The 23292-nt window shown below is 39.4% G+C and overlaps 1 protein-coding gene across 2 annotated transcripts in view; it reads left to right on the forward strand.

Moving 5' to 3' along the window:
- KCNN2 (potassium calcium-activated channel subfamily N member 2) overlaps window positions 1-5759 on the forward strand; it is a 477937-nt gene extending 472178 nt beyond the window's left edge. For both annotated transcript variants that reach the window (XM_040444258.1, XM_040444259.1), the window contains 2 exons: window positions 2340-2409; window positions 5154-5759. In XM_040444258.1, coding sequence (XP_040300192.1) covers window positions 2340-2409; window positions 5154-5441 — 358 coding nt within the window. In that variant the 3' untranslated portion in view covers window positions 5442-5759. The remainder of the gene's footprint in view (window positions 1-2339; window positions 2410-5153) is intronic.
- The last annotated feature ends 17533 nt before the right edge of the window (window positions 5760-23292 follow it).

Below are 23292 nucleotides of genomic sequence, written 5' to 3' on the forward strand. Positions count from 1 at the left end.
TAATATATGGCAATTCAAGAGCAGAGTACCCACCTCAGCTAAGGGACACACACTGGCCCTTTCACTGGGCTTGCCAACCTCAGGGCCTTGCCTGCACTCCCAAGTGGTTGGAGGCTTCTGATCTGGTTCCCCAGACTTGAGTCATTCATGTGCTAAGGGTCCCATTCCTTGAATTTGAAGATAAAGCTTGGTGTAAATCATTATCACAAAATGGCTAACCCAACAAAAACAAAAATGAAACAAAAACAAAAAGCCGCTCCTGCTCCCAGCAAAGAGAGGGAGAGGTCGTATCCACCAACATTTGAAACACTGGCGTTGGATTCTAGCCACGGAACTGCTGCATGCAGGAAGCGCTCAGCTGAAATCCTGCTCTCTTCAAAAAGGAGAGAAGAGCAGGTGTTGGGAGATAAAAACAGGAGAGGACCAGCCTGAGACATTTTTCTTGTAATAATCAAGAATTGGAAGAGGATAAAAGGGAGTAACTGTCTCTCCATCTGGTTTAGTATTTAATGTCTTCTGGTTTGAGTATCACATAGCCACCTCGAACACCTCTGTCGGTACAAATACAGCACTTTAGACATACCATCCTATCCTAACCCACTTCATTTCATACATTAAGAAACTGAAGGTCAAATAGGGCCAGGGAGAAGGGAGGCCACATCTGACACTGTTGTTCTCTCTAGTACATTTCTGTAGAATGACCTCACACATGTCTAAAGGGTTGTTTTTTGCTTTTTGTTTTTTGCAGGGGGGAGAGGGGTGGAAGGGGACTTGTTTTTAAAAGGTGTACATCAAGAATTGTAATCCTTGTGAGTACTTAGAGAAGCCTATCTCAACAACATGTTAGATTCGAATACCTGTTTGTAAATTCCTTTTACACTTACACCCAGTCCATCTCTATAATAGTGTAGAAAAGAGCCAATTAACTTAGTTCCAAGCATTCTAATAGGGAAACACAGACTCGCAATGGCAAGTGATAACCTTAAGCTGTTTTACATTGTTAAATATCATGTTATAGGCAGGTGTCAGTTAAACCCATACTGGCAGAAGGAAGTCTGTCTTCACTGTCAAGCAGACTTGGTGACATATTGCATAGCGTAGTTTCAAAACAAAATCACTGCGCACTACTGAACATTTGTTGTAAAAATCTCCCTGGCAGTAAAATCTTGCCCTGTGAATTTTTGATCCTTTTTTTTTTGTAACTACCTTTCGTTGAAATTGGGAAATTACAAAGATTACTCTCTCCAACATCGACACTATACTCTGTAAATGACATGTCATTTACAGGTAATAAGGTTAGCATGGATTTTGTTTTTTGTTTTTAAACTAAGTACCCAAGAGAAATGTGCTTCTCATTTGGAGCATGGCTCGGATTGTTGGCTTAAAGAACAAACAACCCCTTTTCTCCTGTTGGAAAATCTTAATTTCTTGGTAGGGAGTAAGCACCCAATAAATATGTTTTCAAAAATATTATAGTAAATAAAGTAAGGACTAGTAAAAGTCATCCTTAAGAAAGATTTTTTTTTAACAGCAGTGTTTTGACTGTCAATCAGATATATGCACTGATATTTAAAAGCATCTAAAAGTAAGTTTGCAACCAGAAACCCCATCTGTCAGACATTTTAATTGTCCGTTGACTTTTATCTACAAGAAAAAAATTAAGGGAAATTCTCCCAAGGAAATGGCCTGGCTTCCCTTCAAATTCGATGGCAGTTTAAGATAAAAGTCGAGCAAAACACAATGAAGAATAAGAGACTTATGTGTTTTGGGTTCTCTTGCTGCTGGTTGAATAAAAGTCTTATTTTTGCTACTAAGAATCTCACTTATCACTGTGTTTTCATCAGGTTCAAATACCTAACCCAATCCATCTCAAACTGAACAGGGCTATCCTGTGTATCTAGTCATGTAGGCATAGGAAGGTGCTCACTGCTCCAACATTGATGAAAGTCTAGTCGCTTTGCCTATTTCTTCCTATGTCTATTTGAAATGATACTGGGATTTTAAGGAATGTTTTGGCTTTTCTCATATGGTTAAGTCCTTATGAGCCTCTCTCCCGATTCAGCTTTTAACTCCCTGGTAAATAGTTGTCCTAAGGACACCTCATCTCTTACTCTCCTCTCTCTCTCTCTCTCTCTCTCTCTCCTTTCCTTTTTGCGGTGTTGGGGAAGCATGCTTCTCATTGTTCCAGATACATAACCAGTTTGAACTTGACCCCCAAATGTTCAAGGCATTATCCATGCAGTTATTTGCTCTTGTCGATTTTATGCATGCTCTTTGGAAGGCGTTATGACAGCAGTAGACAGGAAGGAACCCTTCTGACTTGAGATTCTGTCTTTTAGATTAAGAAGTGTAAAAATGGAGCAGAGGAAACTGAATGACCAAGCCAACACCTTGGTGGACCTAGCAAAGGTAAGCATGGGTGAGGTCTCATCCTTCATGGTGAGGTGTGTTGGAATGAAGCCCTGCACGGAGGATACCCCAACTTTGTGTTGCACATCAAACCAACAATTAGCCCTAACATGATGGTCCACCTTAAAAGATTTTTCTTCACATGCTCTTTCCCTATATAAATTATTCAAACCCCATTCTAAAAGCCTTCCTACTTACAGTGACTTGAAAGTACCGTGGAAAATGTACATGGAATATGAGACAATACCACTGGGTTTCATATTTGTCCTTCAGTCTCCTCCCTCTGAGAGGAGAACTGCATTCTGGGTTTGACCATGACCTTCAGGGCTCCATAGGACTCACTGATAAAATTATTGTTTTTTATTTACTTTTAAGCCAATTCAGAAGACTGTGAAATAGTTTTTTAAGAACATGGACATCATCTTTTAAAAAAAAGGGAATCAGTTTTCATAATTTAGGATTCTTTTTTCATTATTTAAAAAATCATACTACTTTTTAAAAGGACATTAATAGTTCCCAGATTCCTCTTTCACACTTATAAGATTTATCTGGTTGATTTTTGGTTGTCCCTTTCAAGTAAATTCCACTTTAAAAATATGAATATTTAGGGCTGTCTGGGTGGCTCAGTCAGTTAAGCATCCGACCCTTGATTTCAGCTCAGGACATGATCCCAAGGTTCATGGGATCAAGTCCTGCGTTGGGCTCCACACTAAGCACGGAGCCTGCTTAAGATGTTCTCTCACGTGTGTTCTCTTTCTCCCTCTGCCCCTCCCCCACTCACACTCTGTCTTTCTCAAAATAAACATTTAAACAAATATTTTTAATTTGTTTTAATGTTTTATTTATTTTTCAGAAAGGGAGACACAGCAAGTGAGCAGGGGAGGGGCAGAGAGAGGGAGACACAGAATCTGAAGCAGGCTCCAGGCTCTCAGCTGTCAGCACAGAGCCCGATGCGGGGCTCGAACCCACAAACCATGAGATCATGCCCTGAGATGAAGTCAGACACTTAACCGACTGAGCCACTCAGGCTCCCCTAAACAGATATATTTTTTTTAAATATGAGTATTTGTCATCAGTGACCTTCCATTTTCCTGAGCTAGGTCCAAAAGAGGTATTTTAGCATATATGGAAGTTTTTAGCCTTTTAACACAAATGCTTTTTAAAACTTTTTTTTTTAACATTTATTTCTGAGAAACAGAGACAGAGCATGAGCAGGGGAGGGGCAGAGAGAGAGGGAGACACAGAATCTGAAGCAGGCTCCAGGCTCTGAGCTGTCAGCACAGAGCCTGATGCAGGGCTCGAACTCACAAACTGTGAGATCATGACCTGAGCCGAAGTCGGACGCTTAACCGACCAAGCCACCCAGGCGCCCCTTAACAACAAATGCTTTTAAAGGGGCCTCTCTCAATACATTTTGTTGTTTGTTCGATAAATCAGCTATGTTCTTTATAAAGCTTCCAATATCATCTATGAAAATCACACCTCTTTGTCCTAGTCTCATAAAATAACACAAGTAAATCATATTCATTTTCATGTATATCAATAACATACTATATAAGCAAGAAAATGTTGAATATTTGATGCTTTTTAAAAAAATGTTTCTTTACTTTTGAGAGCGAGAGACACACACAGAGCATGAGAAGGAGAGGGGCAGAGAGAGGAAACACAGAACTCAAAGCAGGCTCTAGGCTCTGAGCTGTCAGCAAAGAGCCCAACACGGGGCTCAAACTCATGAACTGTGAGATCATGGCTTAAGCCAAAGTCGGATGTTTAACCGAATAAGCCACCCAGGTGCACCTGAATATTTGATGTCTTATGAATAGAAGATAGTGACATCCTCAACAACTTACCTGTAGGACAGCATACATATATCATACATATAAGATGGGTAGCACATGTGAGACTGAAAGATGTTCTCGATTAATATTTACAAACGTGGCTCTCCCATAGACACACCTTGAACAAAGATGGGGCAGACTCTTACATCACTGTAAGGTCAAATGATAAAACAGACCACTTGGAAATAATGTAATATAACATTTTACTAGATATATAGTTGATATGATAAATATATACTGCATAATGTCATCTCAGGAATATATCTATGAGGCAAGACACTATTCCTTTCAAAGTATTTCTTTAGTGCTGTGCTTACTAATACAGCTCTAGCGCTGCCATGCCATAGGGGTTCAGTATTTTCTGAATGAATGGATGTTGTTCACATAGCCTCCAGACTATGTAGTAAAAAATAAAGCTAATGCACTCTGTCTCCGTGGCCAAACTCAAATGAGGTGCCTGTATCATGAACAGTAACTCCCTTATTCAGTTGGTTCATTTATCACCATTAAGAGGTTGTGAAGCAGCTAAGAGCACATTTTGTTTGTTTGTTTGTTTTTTTTTAATTTATTTTGAGAGCGAGAGAGAGAAAGCAAGCACAAACAGGGGGGGAGGGGGGAGAGAATGAGAGAGAGAGAGAGAGAGAGAGAGAGAGAGGATCCTAAGCAGGCTCCTCGCTGGCAGCACGGAGCCCAACCTTGGGCTCCATTCCATGAACCGTGAGATCATGACCAGACCCAAAATCAAGAGTGGGTCGCTTAACCGGATGAGCTACCCAGGCGGCCCTCTAGAGGGAAACAAGACAGCTTCAACAAAGGGTTGAAGAGAGCGGACAGCTCGCTTCCTGGGCAAGTGTCGTGAAACCTTGAGTTCCTGGTTGCTCTACCCGTGTCCGCCCTGTTTTGCAGACCCAGAACATCATGTATGACATGATTTCCGACCTAAATGAGCGGAGCGAAGACTTTGAGAAGAGGATTGTTACCGTGGAAACGAAACTGGAGACTTTGATTGGTAGCATCCACGCCCTCCCTGGGCTCATCAGCCAGACCATCAGGCAGCAGCAGAGAGATGTCCTGGAGGCTCAGATGGAGAACTACGACAAGCATGTCACCTACAACGCCGAGCGGTCCCGATCCTCGTCCAGGAGACGGCGGTCCTCCTCCACAGCGCCACCAACTTCATCAGAGAGTAGCTAGAAGAGAATCAGTTAACCACAAACTAAGACTTTTTGCCATCATATGGTCAATATTTTAGCTTTTATTGTAAAGCCCCTATGGTTCTAATCAGCGTTATCCGGGTTCTGATGTCAGAATCCTGGGAACCTGACACTAAGTTTTAGGCCAAAATGAGTGAAAACTCTTTTTTCTTTTCCTTTCAGATGCACAAGGAATGCACCTATTATCGCTCTATAGATTGTTCCTCCTGTAATTTCACTAACTTTTTATTCATGCACTTCAAACTTTACTACTACATTATATGATATATAATAAAAAAAAAGTTAATTTCTGCACATACCTGTTTGGTCACTTGACATTTCTAAAGGTTCACTTCCCACATTATTTGCAAGCTAAAATGACTGGTTATTGTCTGATATGTGTTGATACCTTTGATCGCCCAATGTCTGGCCGGTCAGAAGACGATTTGCCATCACTCTGTAACCTATTCGCTAACATTTTCCCCATTATGAAACATAGTCACATTCATTTGATACAGCCAGCTTATTATTCTTTTTGAGTTTACAGTGTCTCATTTTTTTTAAGTTTATGTATTTTGAGAGAAACAGAGAGGATGCAAGTGGGGGAGGGGCAGAGAGAGGGGGAGACTCTCAAACAGGTTCCACGCTGTCAGCACAGAGCCCAATGCCAGGCTGAGACTCATGAACCATGAGATCATGACCTGAGCTGAAATCAAGAGTCGGATGCTTAATTGAGCCACCCAGGCGCCCCTACAGTTCCATTTGTCCCTTACTAATTCTATTTGTTTCCAAATTATGTGGAAGGTGGAGCGGTTATATCAAAGCATATATAGATAGATAATCGATTGATCTGGGGTGCAAAAATACTTTCAAGAATTATTTTTATTCCTGGGGTGCCTGGCTGGCTCAGTTGGTTAAGTGTCCGATTTCAGCTCAGGTCATGATCTCATGGTTCATGGGTCTGAGCCCCACATTGGGCTCTGTGCTAAAAGCTCAAAGCCTGGAGCCTGCTCTGGATTCTGTCTTCTTCTCTCTCTGCCCCTCCCCCACTCATGCTCTGTTTCTGTCTCAAAAATAAATAAACGTTAAAAAAAAAGAATTATTTTTATTCCCAATTTACCAGGAAATTCATTAAAAGAAAGGAGCAGAGTATACCACTGTGAACTCATACCAAAGAATTTTTGCTGTCAACTAGTTATTTCATCTTTTCCCTTGTGTTTGTTTATGATGGGAGGCCCTTGATATGCTCAGTTTGGATTATACACCTGCATATCCATATATGCATCCGTTTGCATAGTTCCTAACAGTATAATGTATATTAACGAGCCTAACTCTTAACATGTCACTTATCACCTTACAAATGGCCCTCTCTGGGTCTGTAACTCACATATTTGGTACAAAGTAAATAGCACCTAGTACATTTCATGAATTTCATCACATCTGTTTCACGGGTGGTTTAAAGTCAGATGCAGTGAAAGGGGACGGGATAGTTAGCTGTGGCCAGCACATCTCTTCCCAGATTTACTATAAGAATCGACTGGGTTGAAGAGAACCATTGTAGAGGTGATAGCAGTGTGGAATCCCCTCATCTGGCGGTGTTCTTCAGAGCCTACAGGGAGAGCTGATAGCAGTGATAGGGGTAACACGTCACAAAAATAAGGCACAAATTGGAAAGTTCTTCAACTAATCTGCTTGGATTGATCCAAACCTAAAATTTACTCCTTCATTTTCAGAGAAATCTGCTCTTGCCCTGTCCCCCCTTTATTTTACACCATACACCATGCCTGGTGTACCGTAACCATACCAGGCTGCGAGATGCTAGCATGCCAAGTATTTTTCTTCTATAACACAAAACACTAGAGTAATTGATTTCATCAATTTTCACAGTTCAATAATTCAATCACTTTCACATTTATTCTCCATAACTGATGCAAAAATCAAACATTTCCATTCAAGATCAAGGACATAAAGGTATGATTCCTTTAGACTGCATGAGAATTGCTTACAGTTTACTACCCGTCTGAAGTGGCTGAAAAGGAAACTCATTTGCACATCTTGTATATGTCCATGTAGGATGAGGACAAGACCTCATCAAGGATGAGGAAAGTCTTTTAATAGTAAGTAAGAAAGAAAAACTTCTAGAGCAGATTAAAGGAACATACTTCTGAGTTCAGTGAACTCCCAAATCCCACTTCACAGGGATGTCGATTCCAAGGACAAAATTAAAATTTTCTTTTAGGTATTTGGGGTTGTATACAAGAGTAGATCATATATTTGTGGTAGACACTGGATGTAATAGAGAGAAATTTTGAAAAGATGATTGATTTGTTCTGGCAACTGATGCAGTTAATTCTTGTCTATTCTACCTCTATTGTGACTAAAAGGCAGAATAGCAGATAACTGTTTATTATCTTATTGACCAATTGGCACCACCATCCCAGAATATGTGACAAGAGTAGGGAAAGAATAACATATAGTTCCTCTTGTTGAAGAAGAGAGAAATTAGATTTTAGATTTCATTACCTTGTGTTTGTTCTCCTCTTCCTGATTAACTGCAGCTCCTATACGTTGGCATTCTTCAGTTCCCCAATTTGATCAAGTTTTTCCCGTACAACAAAGTACAACAAAACCTTGGATTGTGAGTAACTTGTTCTGTGAGTATTCTGCAAGGCAAGCAAACATTTCTAATACATTTTAACTTGATAAATGAGCGATGTCTTGCAATATGAGTAGTACATGACACCGAACATCACATGATCACAACTGAGCCAATGGTTCTTGAAATGTGCTTTGGCATACAAGTGCTTTGGATTATAAGCATGTTTCTGGAAGGAATTATGCTTGCAAAGCAAGGTTTTACTGTGTATGAAGACCGGTAATGATTCAACAAAAGCATATGATCTTCTGTTTGTGTATTTAAAAAAATACCAAATAACCACAATTTGGAAGAGGCAGAGAAGACCCATCCATTACATAGGTATTGTGGTCGATTGCTGAATGAACCCTACTTCATGCAACATCACCAAGGTCTCTTCCCACATGGCTTCAACGTGAGGCAGAATCCTCTCAGGGCTCCTCAGAGGGCTTCTCTTTTATGGGGATCTATGCCTTGCTCTAATTTGCACATTGTTTTTCAAAATTTCTACCAATAATTGAGTATGTTGTTACACCTACCAGCCCACCACCAGGTCTCCCTGTTTCTCTACAGCCAGTGCAAGAACACATGGCTACCACAAATCATTTTGAATTACCACAGCACCACCTTCCTCAGTAATTTTCTTAATTTCTCCTACTTATACACAGTGTCACAGTCTGGCCATTACAGAGAAGATCCCATGCTTATCAAGAAATGCAGATGAACCAAGTTTATAGCAGGTAATAGATCTAGGAATTTTTTTATTTTTCTAAACATTTGTTCATTTTTGGGAGAGAGTGAGCACAAATAGGGAGGGGGAGAGAGAGACACACACACACACACACACACACACACACAGAATCCGAAGCAGGCTCCAGGCTCTCAGCTGTCAGCACAGAGCCCGACTCGGGGCTCAAACCCATGAACCGTGAGATCATGGCCTGAGCCAAAGTCGGACGCTCCACTGACAAAGCCACCCAGTTTCCTCATCTAGGACATTTTATAAGCTTTCTCCCTCATGGTTCCTCCCTTGGTAATTGCTTTTCCAAGAACCCCTTCACACCAAAGCATCTGCAATAATCAAATAATTATGTTCCAAAAGGAGGGTATTATATTCGAAAAGAGAGTATGGTTATTGGGGGGGAAACCTGTTGGTTAGGTTTAATACAAATCTCAAGGGGTGGATTAAAATTCTATAGACTTACTGTTTTTCAACTTTGCCTGGTCTTGAGAAGTGGAATAACGAAGTGGAAAGAGCATGAGGTTCAAAGAATGGGGTTTAGAACTGAGTCCTGACATTTGCTAGCTCTATGCACTTGAATAGCCTCAATCCTGCTGAGCCTCTTTCTTCTCAGCCACAAAACTAATGTACAAAGAGATATCAGAAGGGCTTTAGGAAGCCTAGCATCTATTTTTCCAAATGATGGTAGACATTTTTTATTACCATTTCCAGTAAAAGGCAACAAATGCTCATCAACCCCAGTACCTGCCTGTCTTACAACTTTGAACACCTGGCAGTGTAGTTTATAAATTCTCCCATTTGTCTCATTAATCCTTAAAGGAAGTTACTGGACTCTGGATTTGTTTATTCATTTCCTGATCCTATGGCTATTTTTTGTGTCACGTGATGTAGACTATCAACAGGCACATATTCTTTGTCTTTGTTAGTCTGACCTACTCTTTCCTCTTCTTGCCATATCCACTGTTGGTAAATAAGACCCAGAAATGCGGAGGGTCCTTGGACCCTGTGCTGAGGACTTGGGATACTTGATTAGGGCTCTACTGGTATGTCCACCCAAGAGTTGTACCAAAGGGCTCAATTCCTTTTCCAAACCCAACCCTATGGCTGGTGAGCATGCTCGTACTTCTTCTCATCTGTAACGCACACGGATACAGTTTGTGTTCTAACTGAACTGTCCAGCCAATCCACTAAGAAAATACTATCAAACCTACTGTTTGACAAATGAATCCTGGTAGATGTTGCAAGGCTGGGAATTAACACACACACACACACAGGGGGCCAGGAGGACACCAGCAACTTCTCCATCTCACTGACACTATTGCTAGAGCCCCTGATGGGCATGCTCTTTTTCAATTTCTTAGGCCAGGGAAGGACCCACCCCCAAAAAACAGCCCACAAATGCTGCTTTCTAGTACTTGTATGAAATATGTCTCACGTCAGTGAATGCAGAAATGGAAAATACAGATTTTAACTTTGCAGATACCTCCCATTTCAAAGGTTTAGAAATAATTTTAAAAATTTCCCCTGGACATGCCTTTACTCTAGTTATGGGTTTTCTTCTGCCCCAGCATTCATGGTCCCCACGTGGCAGGGTTGGGGAAGGGTTTACAAAAGTAATTAGAAATTCCTGAGGCAATTTATCCTGGCAGTGTTAGGGGTTCTGGATTAGAGCTGGCTCAACTTTAGGTCCTGCTCTAAGTTGAGTGTGAGGGAGACAGGGGTCAGCAGATTGTGGCCAAGCAGAAAGCTGAAGAGGGATCCTTTCTCTCCAGGCTTCCTACTTTGCTAATAACTTGACTCCTTGACTCCAGGTTAGGAAAGTAGTTCTTATCTCTCTCCATAGCCCAACCACTTAATCATCATCTTCCCTGAGGTCTCCTATGTACCCGACATTCCCAAAAATCTGTAGACAAGATATTTCTTGTAGTCAATCCTGTTCCTTTTTTTTTTAATTTTTTTTAACATTTATTTATTTTTGAGACAGAGAGAGACACAGCATGAACGGGGGAGGGGCAGAGAGAGAGGGAGACACAGAATCGGAAGCAGGCTCCAGGCTCTGAGCCATCTGCCCAGAGCCCAACGCAGGGCTCAAACTTGCAGACCGCGAGATCGTGACCTGAGCTGAAGTCGGACGCTTAACCGACTGAGCCACCCAGGCGCCCCAATCCTGTTCCTTAACATATTTTGTGACAGAGAAAACCTAGTGCCCTCAGCTAAGGTAAAAGAATGGAAATATTTGAGGGGTGCCTGGCTGGCTCAGTTGGTAGCGCATGTGACTCTTGATCTCAGGGTTGAGCTTGAGCCCCACATTGGGTGTAGAGATTTAAAAGAGAAAAAATATTTAAAATAGTGGAAATAGGGGTGCCTGGGTAGCTCATTTGGTTAAGTGACCAACTCTTGGTTTTGGCTCTGGTCATGATCTCACAGTTCATGAATTTGAGACCTGCATCAGGCTCCATGCTAACAGTGCGGAGCCTGCTTGGGATTCTCTCTCTCCCTCTCTCTCTCTGCCCCTCCCCTGCTTGTGCGCTCGCTCTCTCTCTCTCTCTCTCTTTCTCTCTCTCTCTCTCTCTCTCCCCCTCCCTCTCTAAATAAAGTTAAAAATATATATAATAAAAATAAAAAATGGAAATACTTGAATTCGTTTACATTAAATTAGTTGAGCTCAAAGGGAAAATGCACACGCACGGTGGGATATTTTGTGGGTATGAGTGACAGGGAATCAAACAGGTGACAGAAGAAACTCTGTGTTGCCACCTGTTACCTCCGCTGAAGCTGGACCAGTTAATGAAGGTCAGCACCTCAGATGCTGCAGAGATTGTGGCCATCAGCCCTACTCAGATGGTGCATGAAGGATGATTTGAGACACTAAAATAAAGATATCTCTATCTTCACTATACAGGAAGAATCAAAATTGCTTTAGTAAGAAGACATTTGGTATAATGTACAACAAAAATCTAACACCTTCTGGTCATAACATTCTAAATCTACATTATTCTAAAAGACCAGAATTTTCACTGTGCCCACCTACCATCCCTTCAGGGGGGCTAGAATAGAGACATGCCTCTCTCTCTCCAGTTTTTACACATGTAATGTGATTATGCATAATTCTGCATCACAGATGAACCTATTGTCTATCTCGTTTCTTCCCACTTTTGTTTTACTGCTTATAAAAGGAATCGTTAGGTTGGACATTGTTATTTTTATAGGCTTTGGGAATATAAATCCAAAATAACCATTCTGTTGGGTAAAATCACAGTGCCTCAGAAAGGAAACTAACAGTGAATAGATCAAAGGCGTTAAGTAAGCCAATATTTTTATTTTTGAGTTTGTAAGGGGAAAGAACATAATATGACTTCAAAAGGGCACTTTTCACTTATTTCTTTAAAAACTTAATTTTGTACCATTTGTATGCTTTTTAAAACATGTTCAGGGAATTTGAGGATTATACTTCACTTCAAAGAGAGCAATGGTGACAAAGGAGTTATTGCTCTTAAAACAGGACACAGTGGGGGGGAATAAAGGTGTACAAACATTTTCTAGTGATGATGAAACAGCTCCAGTATGGAATCTCTTGTATCTTCATGATATCCCTGCTCCTTATGTCACCTAGAATTAGTCACATTAAGGGACACCTGGGTGGCTCAATCAGTTGAGTGTCCAACTCTTGATTTCCACTCAGGTCACAATCTCAGGGTCATGAGATCTAGCCCCACGTCAGGCTCAATGCTCAGTGTTGAGCCTACTTAAGATTCTCTCTCTCCTTTTCTCTCTGCACCTGCCCCACTAACACACTCTTTCTGAAATAAAATAAAAAAAAAGAAATAGTCACATTAAGAGGACATTTCTTCTATATCCTTAATAAAGAAGACCTGAAAAATTAGTAAAACAAAACAAATAATGTTTTTTTAAAGCAGTCCTTTCATTAAAAAAAAATAGAAGACTGCATTTTAAAGGAATAACCCTTTATAAAGGTATTTGATGAAAACACACTTCTAAAAAGGAAGGGATAAAAGTAATAACATGTGTTTTCATTCTTGACTTTGATAATTAAGAAGCTAGAATTTTTTTAAAATGTTTATTGATTTTTGAGAGAGAGAGAGAGAGAGAGAGAGCGAGCAGGGAAGGGGCAGAGAAAGGAGACACAGAATCCAAAGCAGGCTCCAGGCTCCAAGCTGTCAGCACAGAGCCCAACACAGGGCTCAGACTCACGAGCTGTGAGATCATGACTTGAGCTGAAGTCGGACACTCAACTGACTGAGCCACCCAGGTGCCCCTAAAAACCTAGAAATTAAAATGATTTCAGAGCAACAAACAAATAAAACCCCTGCAAGAAAGCATAAAAAGTGAGAAAGCATGAAGCAAGGAATCCAAAGTAAGATGAAAGCTAGCAGACTGGCTATAAGTAACCATGGATGAATTTCTACTCTTAATGAACGGAGAATTTAAAGATTAGGTTAAAAAGAAAACATGTCTATGTGCTTTTTACAAAAAGCATGTGAAATACAATGATAGGAGAACGTAAAACCCAAATTACAGGGAAGGTTTAGGCCAGTGTGAACAAACAAATAAACAGGGAGGTGGCAATATTCATGTCAGACTAATGGAACTCAAGGGAAAGCAATATGAACTCACAAAAGAATGGCCCATGTTAGATTGATAAAAGTTCATTTCACAGTGAAAAGAAAGTGGACACGAATTGTAGGCACTAAATACCAAAGCATATAAAGCAAAACTATCAGAAATAACATTGTGGGAAATTTTAAGATGTCTTTGCAGCCTCAGGGTGCCTTGGTGGCTCAGTTGGTTAAGTGCCCAACTTCAGCTCAAGTCATGATCTCATGGTTCACGGGTTTGAGCCCTGCATTGGGCTCTGTGCTGACAGCTCGGAGTCTGGGTCCTGCTTTGGATTCTATGTCTCCCTCTCTCTCTGCCCCTCCCCTGCTCATGCTCTGTCTCTCTCTCTCTCTCTCAAAAATAAATAAACATTTAAAAAAAAAAAAGGTGTCTCTGCAGCCTGGAGAGTTCAAATAAACCAAACATTAATAATCATGGTTTTGGCAAACTGGCGCAGGCACTTTCGAAGACAGTACGGAGATTCCTCAAAAAGTTAGAAATAGAACTACCCTGTGATCCAGCAATTGTACTACTAGGTATTTACTCAAAGGATACAAGAACATTAGTCCAAAGGGATACATGCACCCCTGTGATTATAGCAGCACTATCAACAATAGCCAAATTATGGAGACAGCCCAAATGTCCACTGACTGCTGAGTGGATAAAGAAGTTGTGGTGTGTGGCATGTGTGCGCACGCACACACACACACACACACACACACACACACACACACACACAATGGAATATTAGCCATGAAAAAGAATGAAATCTTGCAATTTGCAACAAAGTGGATGCAGCTAGAGAGTATTGTGATAAGCAAAATAAGTCAGAAAAAGACAGATATCATATGATTTCACTACTATATGGAATTTGAGAAACAAAACAAATGAACATGGCGGGGAAAGAGAAGAAAACCAAGAAGCCCACTCTTAACTCTAGAGAACAAACTGATGGTCACTAGAGGGGAGGTGGGCAGAGGGATGGATGAAATAGGTGATGGAGATTAAGGAGTGCACCTGTCATGATGAGCGCTGGGTGTTGTATGGAACAGTCATGGTTTTAAAAGAAAAATAAATATCAGAATAGACTCAAGACCTAGTAGAAACATGAAAGACGTACTTTTTAATAAGTGACCTGTGAGAACTGGATAGGTGTTTTCAAAAGGATAATATTAGATCCATACTTTACATCATACAAAAGATTTCACTCCAAATGGATCACAGAGCTAAATGTAAAACTGAAACTTTACAAGTATTGGAATATAAGATGGATGAATTTCTCTAATGTATAATGAAAGGCTTATTGGAATCCAGAGGTAATAAAAGACACATACATTTGCTTTTGTAAAAATAAAAGAAGTTTTCCATAGCAATAAAGATTGTAAGCAAAGTTAAAAGTAGGTGATAAACTACAAGAAACTATTTGCAATATTCATTGCAGAGAAAGGACCAAAATAATTAATATAGAGAAAGAATCCTTTTTTTTTAAGTTTTTATTTATTTAAGTAATCTCTATACCTTACCTGGGACTTGAACTCATGACCCTGAGATCAAGAGTTGCATGCTCTTCCGAGTAAGCCAGACAGGCACCCCTAGAAAAAGAATTCTTAAAATTGAGAGGGAAAGATCTAAAACCCTAATAGAAAAAATTTTTAATGGGTAAAAGACAGATGATTTTCAAAAAAAAAAAAAAAAAAAAAGACAAAAAACACCCAGATATAAAATGATTCTTAAACAGATGAAAAGATATTTTATTAATAATAAGAGAGGTGCAAATTGAAACAACACTGATAGGCCATTTCTCTCTCACCCATTCAACTGGCAAAAATGGAATGTATGACAGCCCAGTTCACTGGTGGGAATGTGGAAGGACACAACCCTCTCAAAGGGAAATTGGCCATATCTAAGAAAACTACATTTATTTTTTTAATGTTTTATTTGTGAGAGAGAGTGTGAGTGGGGGAGGGGCATAAAGAGAGGGAGAGAGAAAATCCCAGGCAGGCTCCACGCCGCCAGTGCAGAGCCCCACAGGGGGCTCGAACCCACGAACCAAGAGATCATGACCTGAGCCAAAGTCAGATGCTCAACCAACTGAGCCACCCTGGTGCCCAGATTTATTTCTGAGCCAGAAATCTCTCTTCTAGGTTTTGACTCTGAAGATACAACTTCAAACACTACAGGAGTATCTACAAATGAGGTTGTGAATTACAGCATTACCGATAATTACAAAACATTGCATACAACATAGATGCTCATATTTTAAAATGTTTTTCTTCAAAATGGAATAACAAGTGGCTGCATAAAAGAATAAGGAAGATCCCCATGAACAGACAGGGAATGACATCAAGGATTTATTGACAGATGTCAAGTAAGCAAAGTGTAAAGATGTACCTGTAGTGTATTTGTGTAAAAAAGAGAAATAAGAAAAGCACGTTTATTTTTACAACAGGAAATACCAGTATAAGTCAGAAACTAAAAAAATTATATACTACAGGAGATAGGGTGGGAAGGAATAGGGAGGGATGATACTTGTCTAGGTATATTATTAATAATTATTAGTTTTTGAACCACATCAATAGTTTACATGCTCAAAAAATTCTGAGTGGAAAAAAAAATGTATCCATGAGAATATGGGAAAAACCCTAAAACAGAACAAAATTAAATGAACCCCATGGTAACCTCAAATGAAAAATATAATCAGGGGCTCCTGGGTGGCTCAGTTGGCAAAGCGTCTGACATCAGCTCAGGTCATGATCTCACGGTTTGTGAGTTCGAGTCCCATGTCGGGCTCTGTGCTGACGCTGGGAGCCTGCTTCAGATTCTGTCTGTCTATCTCTCACTCTCGCTCTCTGCCTCTCTCCTGCTCACACTCGCTCTGTCTCTCAAAAATAAGTTAAAATGTTCAAAAAATTTTAAAAAAGAAAAATATAATCATATTCAAAGTGTGTGTGTTGCAGGGGAGGAAACAACCTTAGTAATTTTTTATGACTTTTTATTTTGCATAATAATAGACTTGCAGAAAAGTTGCAAAAAAAAGTACAAGGGTTTCCTTATATCCCTACCCATTTACTCAATGGTAACATCTTACAAAACCCTCATATAATTATAAAAACAAGAAATTAACATTGGTACGATATTAATCAGTCCACAGACCTCACTTGAATGAGATTACCTCAATCTAAAGACATTTATTATGCTTGTTTTTCCATAGCAGTGTGGGTAAGCAGTTGTAAAACTACTTTCTGTATACTAGAAGGTTGAGAAACTAAATATACACTGAGGACTGCAGAAGCAGATTTCTCAGTGTTGGAGAAGGGAGTTGCAAATGCAGAGTGGGGTCACACTGGGAGGAACCTTGTGGTATTAGACAGGAATTGGAAGCATCATTATGAACTTACGGATCTAGAAACAGATACAGATACGTATTTAAATAAACATGTTTGTGTATTCATTTCCGAATTGTGTTTTGCGAAAGAGACCTAGCAGCAAAAGAATCCCACACCTCGTGCTTGACCTTGAATTCTTAATACCAGTCTCCACTAAATATTGAATACCGTTCTCCTGGTAGAAACGGCAGATTACAGAAGTAGGACAGGGAAGTTCAAGTTGAGCCAGAAACATCTCATGCCAGAAAGGAAGAAACATTCAAATGCGGATATGAAGGACATAAGGGACACACAGGGCCCCCTGAAGGGTCACAAATCATAAAATCACAAATCTGGGAGAGTCCGTGCATCCAAAGAATACTGATATTAAGAGTTTATGAGTAAAAGTATAAAATATATGTTATATAAAATATGTGAAATAAATGAATAAAAATATGAAATAAAAAACTGAAGTAAATGAAATCCTTAGGTACTTGCTTAATAAATAAAAGGAAAAAAACTGTTCCTTATGGTGAGGGAAAGTATGTGAAGATCAGAATGGTTATTTCCATGGTATCAAAATACCTTACAAAACATTGTTTTACTACTTACAAAAGGTTAATAGTAATTTTGCTGTTTAAAAAAATAAGAAGAAGAAGGGCACCTGGATGGCTCAGTTGGCTATGGGTCTGACTCCGGCTCAAGTCATGTCCTCAGAGTTTGTGAGTCTGAGCCCTGCAGTGAGCTCACTGCTGTCAGCACAGAGCCTGGTTCAGATTCTCTGTCTCCCTCTCTCTCTCTCTGCTTCTCTCTCTTTCTCTCTCTCTTTCTCTCTCTCTCTCAAAATAAATAAATAAACATTTAAAAAACAAAACAAAACAAAACAAGGAAAGGCAAAAGTAGCAACTACTTCCTCAACCAAGGAAACAAAGTAACACTATCAATAAATGTGCAGACTAATGTCATATGCCTGCTGATATGATGTAAGAAAGGAAGACCAATCATTTATGTGTTCATCCCACCAAAAATACATAATGTGAATCTAATAGTGAGGAGCTATCAGACAATCTCAAAGACATAAACCAAAATTAAATGTAAACTATTTATTTTTTTAGTTTTTAAAAAATTTTTTAATGTTTCATTTATTTTTCAGACAGAGAGAGAGAGACAAAGCATAAGTGGGGATGGGGCAGAGAGAGAGGGAGAGACAGAATATGAAGCAGGCTCCAGGCTCTGAGCTGTCAGCACGGAGCCGAGCACGGGGCTCAAACTCACAAACTGTGAGATCATGACCTGAGCCAAAGTTGGATGCTTAACCAACTGAGCCACCTGGGTGCCCCGTAAACTGACTTTTTAAAAAAACTAACCAGTCTTCATAAATGTTTTTATGAATCTTCATAAATGATTTTAGAAAGGACAAAGAAATCCAATTGTGGGAAACTTAATAGATACAACTAAATGCAAGTCAACTTTCTAGACCAGGAGGATAAAACAAATTATAAAGGACATACAGAGACAACTGGCCAAATTTGAGTATCGGTCATAGATTAAGTACTAGTTTTGTATCGATCTTAAATTTTCTTATTTGCTAACTATATTGTGGTTATAAAAGATAAAACTTTATTCTTAACAAATACGGATTCAAAAATATATCATAAGGGTGAGGGGGCGCCAAGGTGGTTCAGTCAGTTGAGCATCCAACTCTTGATTTTGGCTCAGGTCATGATCTCACGGTCATGAGATGGAGTCATGCATCAGGCTCTGTGCTGCCCACGTAGCATGCTTGGAATTTCCTCTCTCTCTCTCTCTCTCTCTCTCTCTCTCTCTCTCTCCCCCCCCCCCCTCGCCGCTCCCCCACTCATGCTCACTCTTACTCTCTCTCAAAAAATAATGAAACAATTAAAAAATTTTTTTTAAAAATGTATCATAAAGGAGTATAATGTCCTCAACTCATTCTCAAAGGGTTCAGGGTTCAGAAAAATGTGACTTGTACAGGAGGCAAAAGGGGGGATTGGAGAGAGAACTACCGACAAAGCAATTTGGAAAAATGTTAACGACTAGTGAATTTAGTTAAATAGTATACATAGGATCTTTGTATTATTCCTAAAACTTTTTTGTAAGTTTGAAATTATATCAAAATAAAACATCCCATGAAAGTAAAGAACCATCAATAGGGGGCGGGTAGAAGTTTGGGGCACCTGGGTGGCTTAGTCAGTTGAGCAACCAACTAGATTTCAGCTCAGGTTGTGATCTCACCATCACGAGTTTGAGCCCTGTGTCGGTCTCCACACTGAGCACGGAGCTTGCTTGGGATTCTCTCTCTCCCTCTCTGTCTGCCCCTCCCCTGCTCACGCACATAGGCACGCGCTCTCCCTCTCTCTTTCTCAAAATAAATAAATAAACATTTTAAAAAAAGAAGAGTTTTTTTGTTTTGTTTTGTTTTTTTTTTTACAGAAAGTAAAAAAACAGAAAGGAGAGAGGTCTATATATAGTCATGGAAAGCTCTCCAGGGTACATAGTATTGTAGGTTTTTAAAGCTTGGATAATAAATAAGTTATTGTCTCACGTAACACACACAAGTGTACATGTTTCCACATTCATATAAATATGTGCACATACATAGAGAAAAATATGATGGAATGTACTAAAAGTACAAAGTTGGTTACCTCTGGGCAGAAGTAAAAATGTGGTTGGAGCGATCAAGGAAGACTCCCATGTCAACTGTATTGGTTAATTTTTTTTTTCTTTAAGGAAAATGTCTTCTTGTATTAATGGAGACAAACTAAAAGGGAAAGTGTTTAAAACATTCCAGAAAGTGAGTAAGCAATGAAACAGGAGAAAATGGGAGAAGATGGACTCAACAGTACTAGGAAACATCACCCTTGAATAGGGAAATCATTTGTTCTGACATACAGAAAGGGAGGTTGTGAAACTTGAGGCAGGTAGCCACACATTTGGAGGCTGGGTTAGGGAAGCTAGTTCAAATCCAAAGGCGTCTGTTTTTGTGTGAAGTAGGATGTGAGATCAACTATAAATAAGTTAAAGAGGGGGCTTTCAGAGTAAATTTAGTCTAGAAGACTACACCCATGGAAGACAGAAAAGTTGTCTTCAGATACTTGGAGGGAGAGAGAATGGAACCATTCTACATGGGCAAAGACCATCAAGACATTGAAAGGCTGATTTTTGGCTTAAAACCATGGCTGTCCAACAATGGAACAGGCTCTCTTAATAGAAAGTGAGTCCCCTGCTGTTTGAGTTGTTTAAGCAGAGGTTGGAGGATGCTGACAACTACATTCTATTTGTATCAAGACATCTCAAATTCCCTGCTTCTTGTTTATCCCACAACCACACCCCACAATGTTCTATCATAAGTGTTGGAACTCTGCAGTAGGACCTTCCTGTTAGCAAATTATTGCTCTGGAACTTATCTCTCAAAAAATTATAAACCGTATTTTAAGTTTAATTATTTAGTTTGAGAGAGAGGAGCACAAGGAGGGGAAGGCCAGACAGAGAGGGACAGAGAGAAAGAATCCCAAGCAGGCTCTGCACTGTCAATGTGGAGCCCGACGTGGGAGTCAAACTCACAAACCTTGAGATCGTGACCGGAGCAGAAATCAAGAATTGGTCGCTTAACTGATTGAGCCACCCAGGCACCCCTATAAACTATTTCTAAAGATACTGTAATATATAAAAACAACCTAGCTTAAGAAAATAAAATATGACAAGTACATTTGAAATCCACTGTACTTCTATTATATTCCATTTCCTTCTCAGTGCACCTCCCTCTCTTTCCCACCAGGGGTATCCATTATCCTGAGCTTAATATTTGTCTTCCTGTTGCTTTTCTTATATTTTCATAGGGCGTATTCTCTGTTTTTATGTATTTATTTAATATAATTTTAAACTACTAAAACATTATTTAGTATATTTTACTATATGTACTTTGTTGATTCCCTTTTTTTAGTCAACATTAGAAAATTCATAAGTGTGTGTGTGTGTGTGTGCACATGATGGACATTTAGGTCAATTTCAGTATTATCATCATGATACATGATGCTGACATGAAAATCCTTGTACATATCTTCTTGCATATCTCCTATGTGTGTATGATGGTTGCTGGAACAGAGCTCACCAACCAGCGTGACACAGGTCCTCTGTTGGCCATGACTGCTTTAGTTAGTGGGCAGAGATGATGGCCCGTGTTTGGCTTGAAGTTGGCCAGGTAGGGCCTGGGGTAAGGGAAGTACACAGTTACCCATGGGCACAAAGAGTACTGTGCATTTACTCTAGTGTGCCATGAACTATTATCATTGCCTATATCCCCCAAGTCACATATGAATGTTATACAGAGCAGTGTGCTTTTTTTAATGTTTATGTATTTATTTTTGAGAGAGAGAGAGCAAGCATGAGTGAGGAAGGGGCAGAGAGAGAAGGAGAGAGAGAATCAGAAGCAGGCTCCACATTCAGTATGGAGCCTGATACAGGGCTAATCCCATGACTCTAGGATCATGACCTGAGCCAGCCAAGAGTCAGATGCTCAAATGACTGAGCCACCCAGGTGCCTCCAGACCTGTGCTTCTAAAACTATCTACAAGGAAGGATTTGTAAGTTTTCCAATTGGCTATAGACAGATACTTTCATAAAACACAAAATAGATGACATTGCAATGTCAAATTACTATCAAAGCTTCTAAATGCTTACTCTAAAGTTTTTGTTTTTATTTCTGCATGGACTGGTCAGGACAACTTGCAGAGTCATATCTATCTGAGGACCCTGCTTTGAGTAGCATTCTTCTTGATGATACACCTCAGAGTTGAAGTGCCATGCAATGGAATGTGCGTGTGTTCAAATTTACCAATTTGGTCAAATTGTTCTCCAAAGTAATGAAACCAATTTATACCCTACCAATGGAAGAAAACTGTTCATGTTGTATCACACAGTTTTAGTGTTGACACAATTTTTAAATTTGGCAATCTTATATGTGTGAAGCTCGGTTTCCTTGTGGTTTGGAGTTGGAAGATCTTCTCACCTTTATTGGACATTTGAGGTTCTTCTTCTGTTCAGGTGCTCATTCATTCCTTTGCTCTTTATTTTCCCCCCTCTGGAGAGTATTTTATTTACTGATCTGTCAAGTCTTCTTAGGTTTTGAAATATTCTTTGTATTACTTTGGTTATAGTTTTGAACATATATGCTTATTGCAAACTTTAATTTGCTAATGTTTCGCTTTGTGTTCTTACATGATATCAGTCTATAATTCTATTTTCTTATACTGTACAGGCACGGGAGAAGTGACTGTTGGGGGCTGGAGTAATGCCTTTTGTTTTATTTTAGGCTTCTCTCTTTTTAGATTTATAAAATTGGACTTAGTTGTTACTTGAGGGTTTGCATGAACTTGTCTAGAAAATCATTTGGCCTCTGGTTTTCCGTGAGAAGATATTTTATCACTCATTGATTCATGTTTTTAAAAGTTAGTTCTGAGTCTATTGAAGAAGTTTTTTTTCTGAGTCAGTTAAAATACTTTCTTTTCAAAGAACAATTCCATTATGTTTTCAGTTTCATCTGAATGAAGTTACTCGTGTATTCTCTCACTTAAAAAAATCTACATATCCATTGCTATAACATCTATTTAAATTCCTAGAATTGCTTGTTTGTACCTTTACTTTTTTTTACTATAAGAATATTTCCCTAAAGACTTATCTGTTTTATTACCCTCTTCAAGGACCCAAATTTTGGCCTTGCTTCAATTTCTTCTATTTCAATTTTACTAAATACTACTCTTAACAGTTTCACTTTTATTCCTTAAACTTTGTCTGGCTTCATTGTTTTTGTAACATCTATTTCTTTCTCTATCCATATTTCTTTCCCTCTTCATTTTATTTTCGTAGTGGTTTTTTCTTCATACTTCATAAGGCACACACTTAGCTCACCCTAAAATTTCTTCCTTTAGGAATCTGTTAGTATCTTTCAGTTTTAAAAAATAAACCTTTTTGAAGTATCAACATACAGAAAGGTACACAAATCATAAGATTACAACCCAGCACATTTTGCCAGGAGCCCAGATGCCCCCACTGCAACCTCTTTAGAAACTATTCACTTTCCTCTTCCAAGGTAACCATTATTCCAACCATTTTTCTTTAGCTTATTTTGAACTTTATGTAAATAAAATCATATAGTATGCATGCCTTTGTATATTGCTTTTCGCATACAACATTCGATCTGTGATGTCCATCTGCGTGGTACTAGCTGCTGGAGTTTGTTCATTCCTATTGCTAAATTTCCACTCTATGCTCCTATCACAATTTACTTCTCTTTTCTACTGTTAACATTCATTTGGTTTGTGTTTAGTTTTTTTTTTTTAATATGTATTTACTTTGAGAGAGAGAGAGACAGAAAGAGAGGGAGAGGGAGCATTCCAAGCAGGCTTTTTGCTGTCAGCACAGAGCCCAACACAGGGCTTGATCCCACATACCCAGAGATCATGACCTGAGCCAA

This window comes from Herpailurus yagouaroundi, unplaced genomic scaffold (genome assembly GCF_014898765.1).
Source record: "Herpailurus yagouaroundi ecotype Mexico unplaced genomic scaffold, PumYag 192, whole genome shotgun sequence".
NCBI classification, from domain to species: Eukaryota; Metazoa; Chordata; class Mammalia; order Carnivora; family Felidae; genus Herpailurus; species Herpailurus yagouaroundi.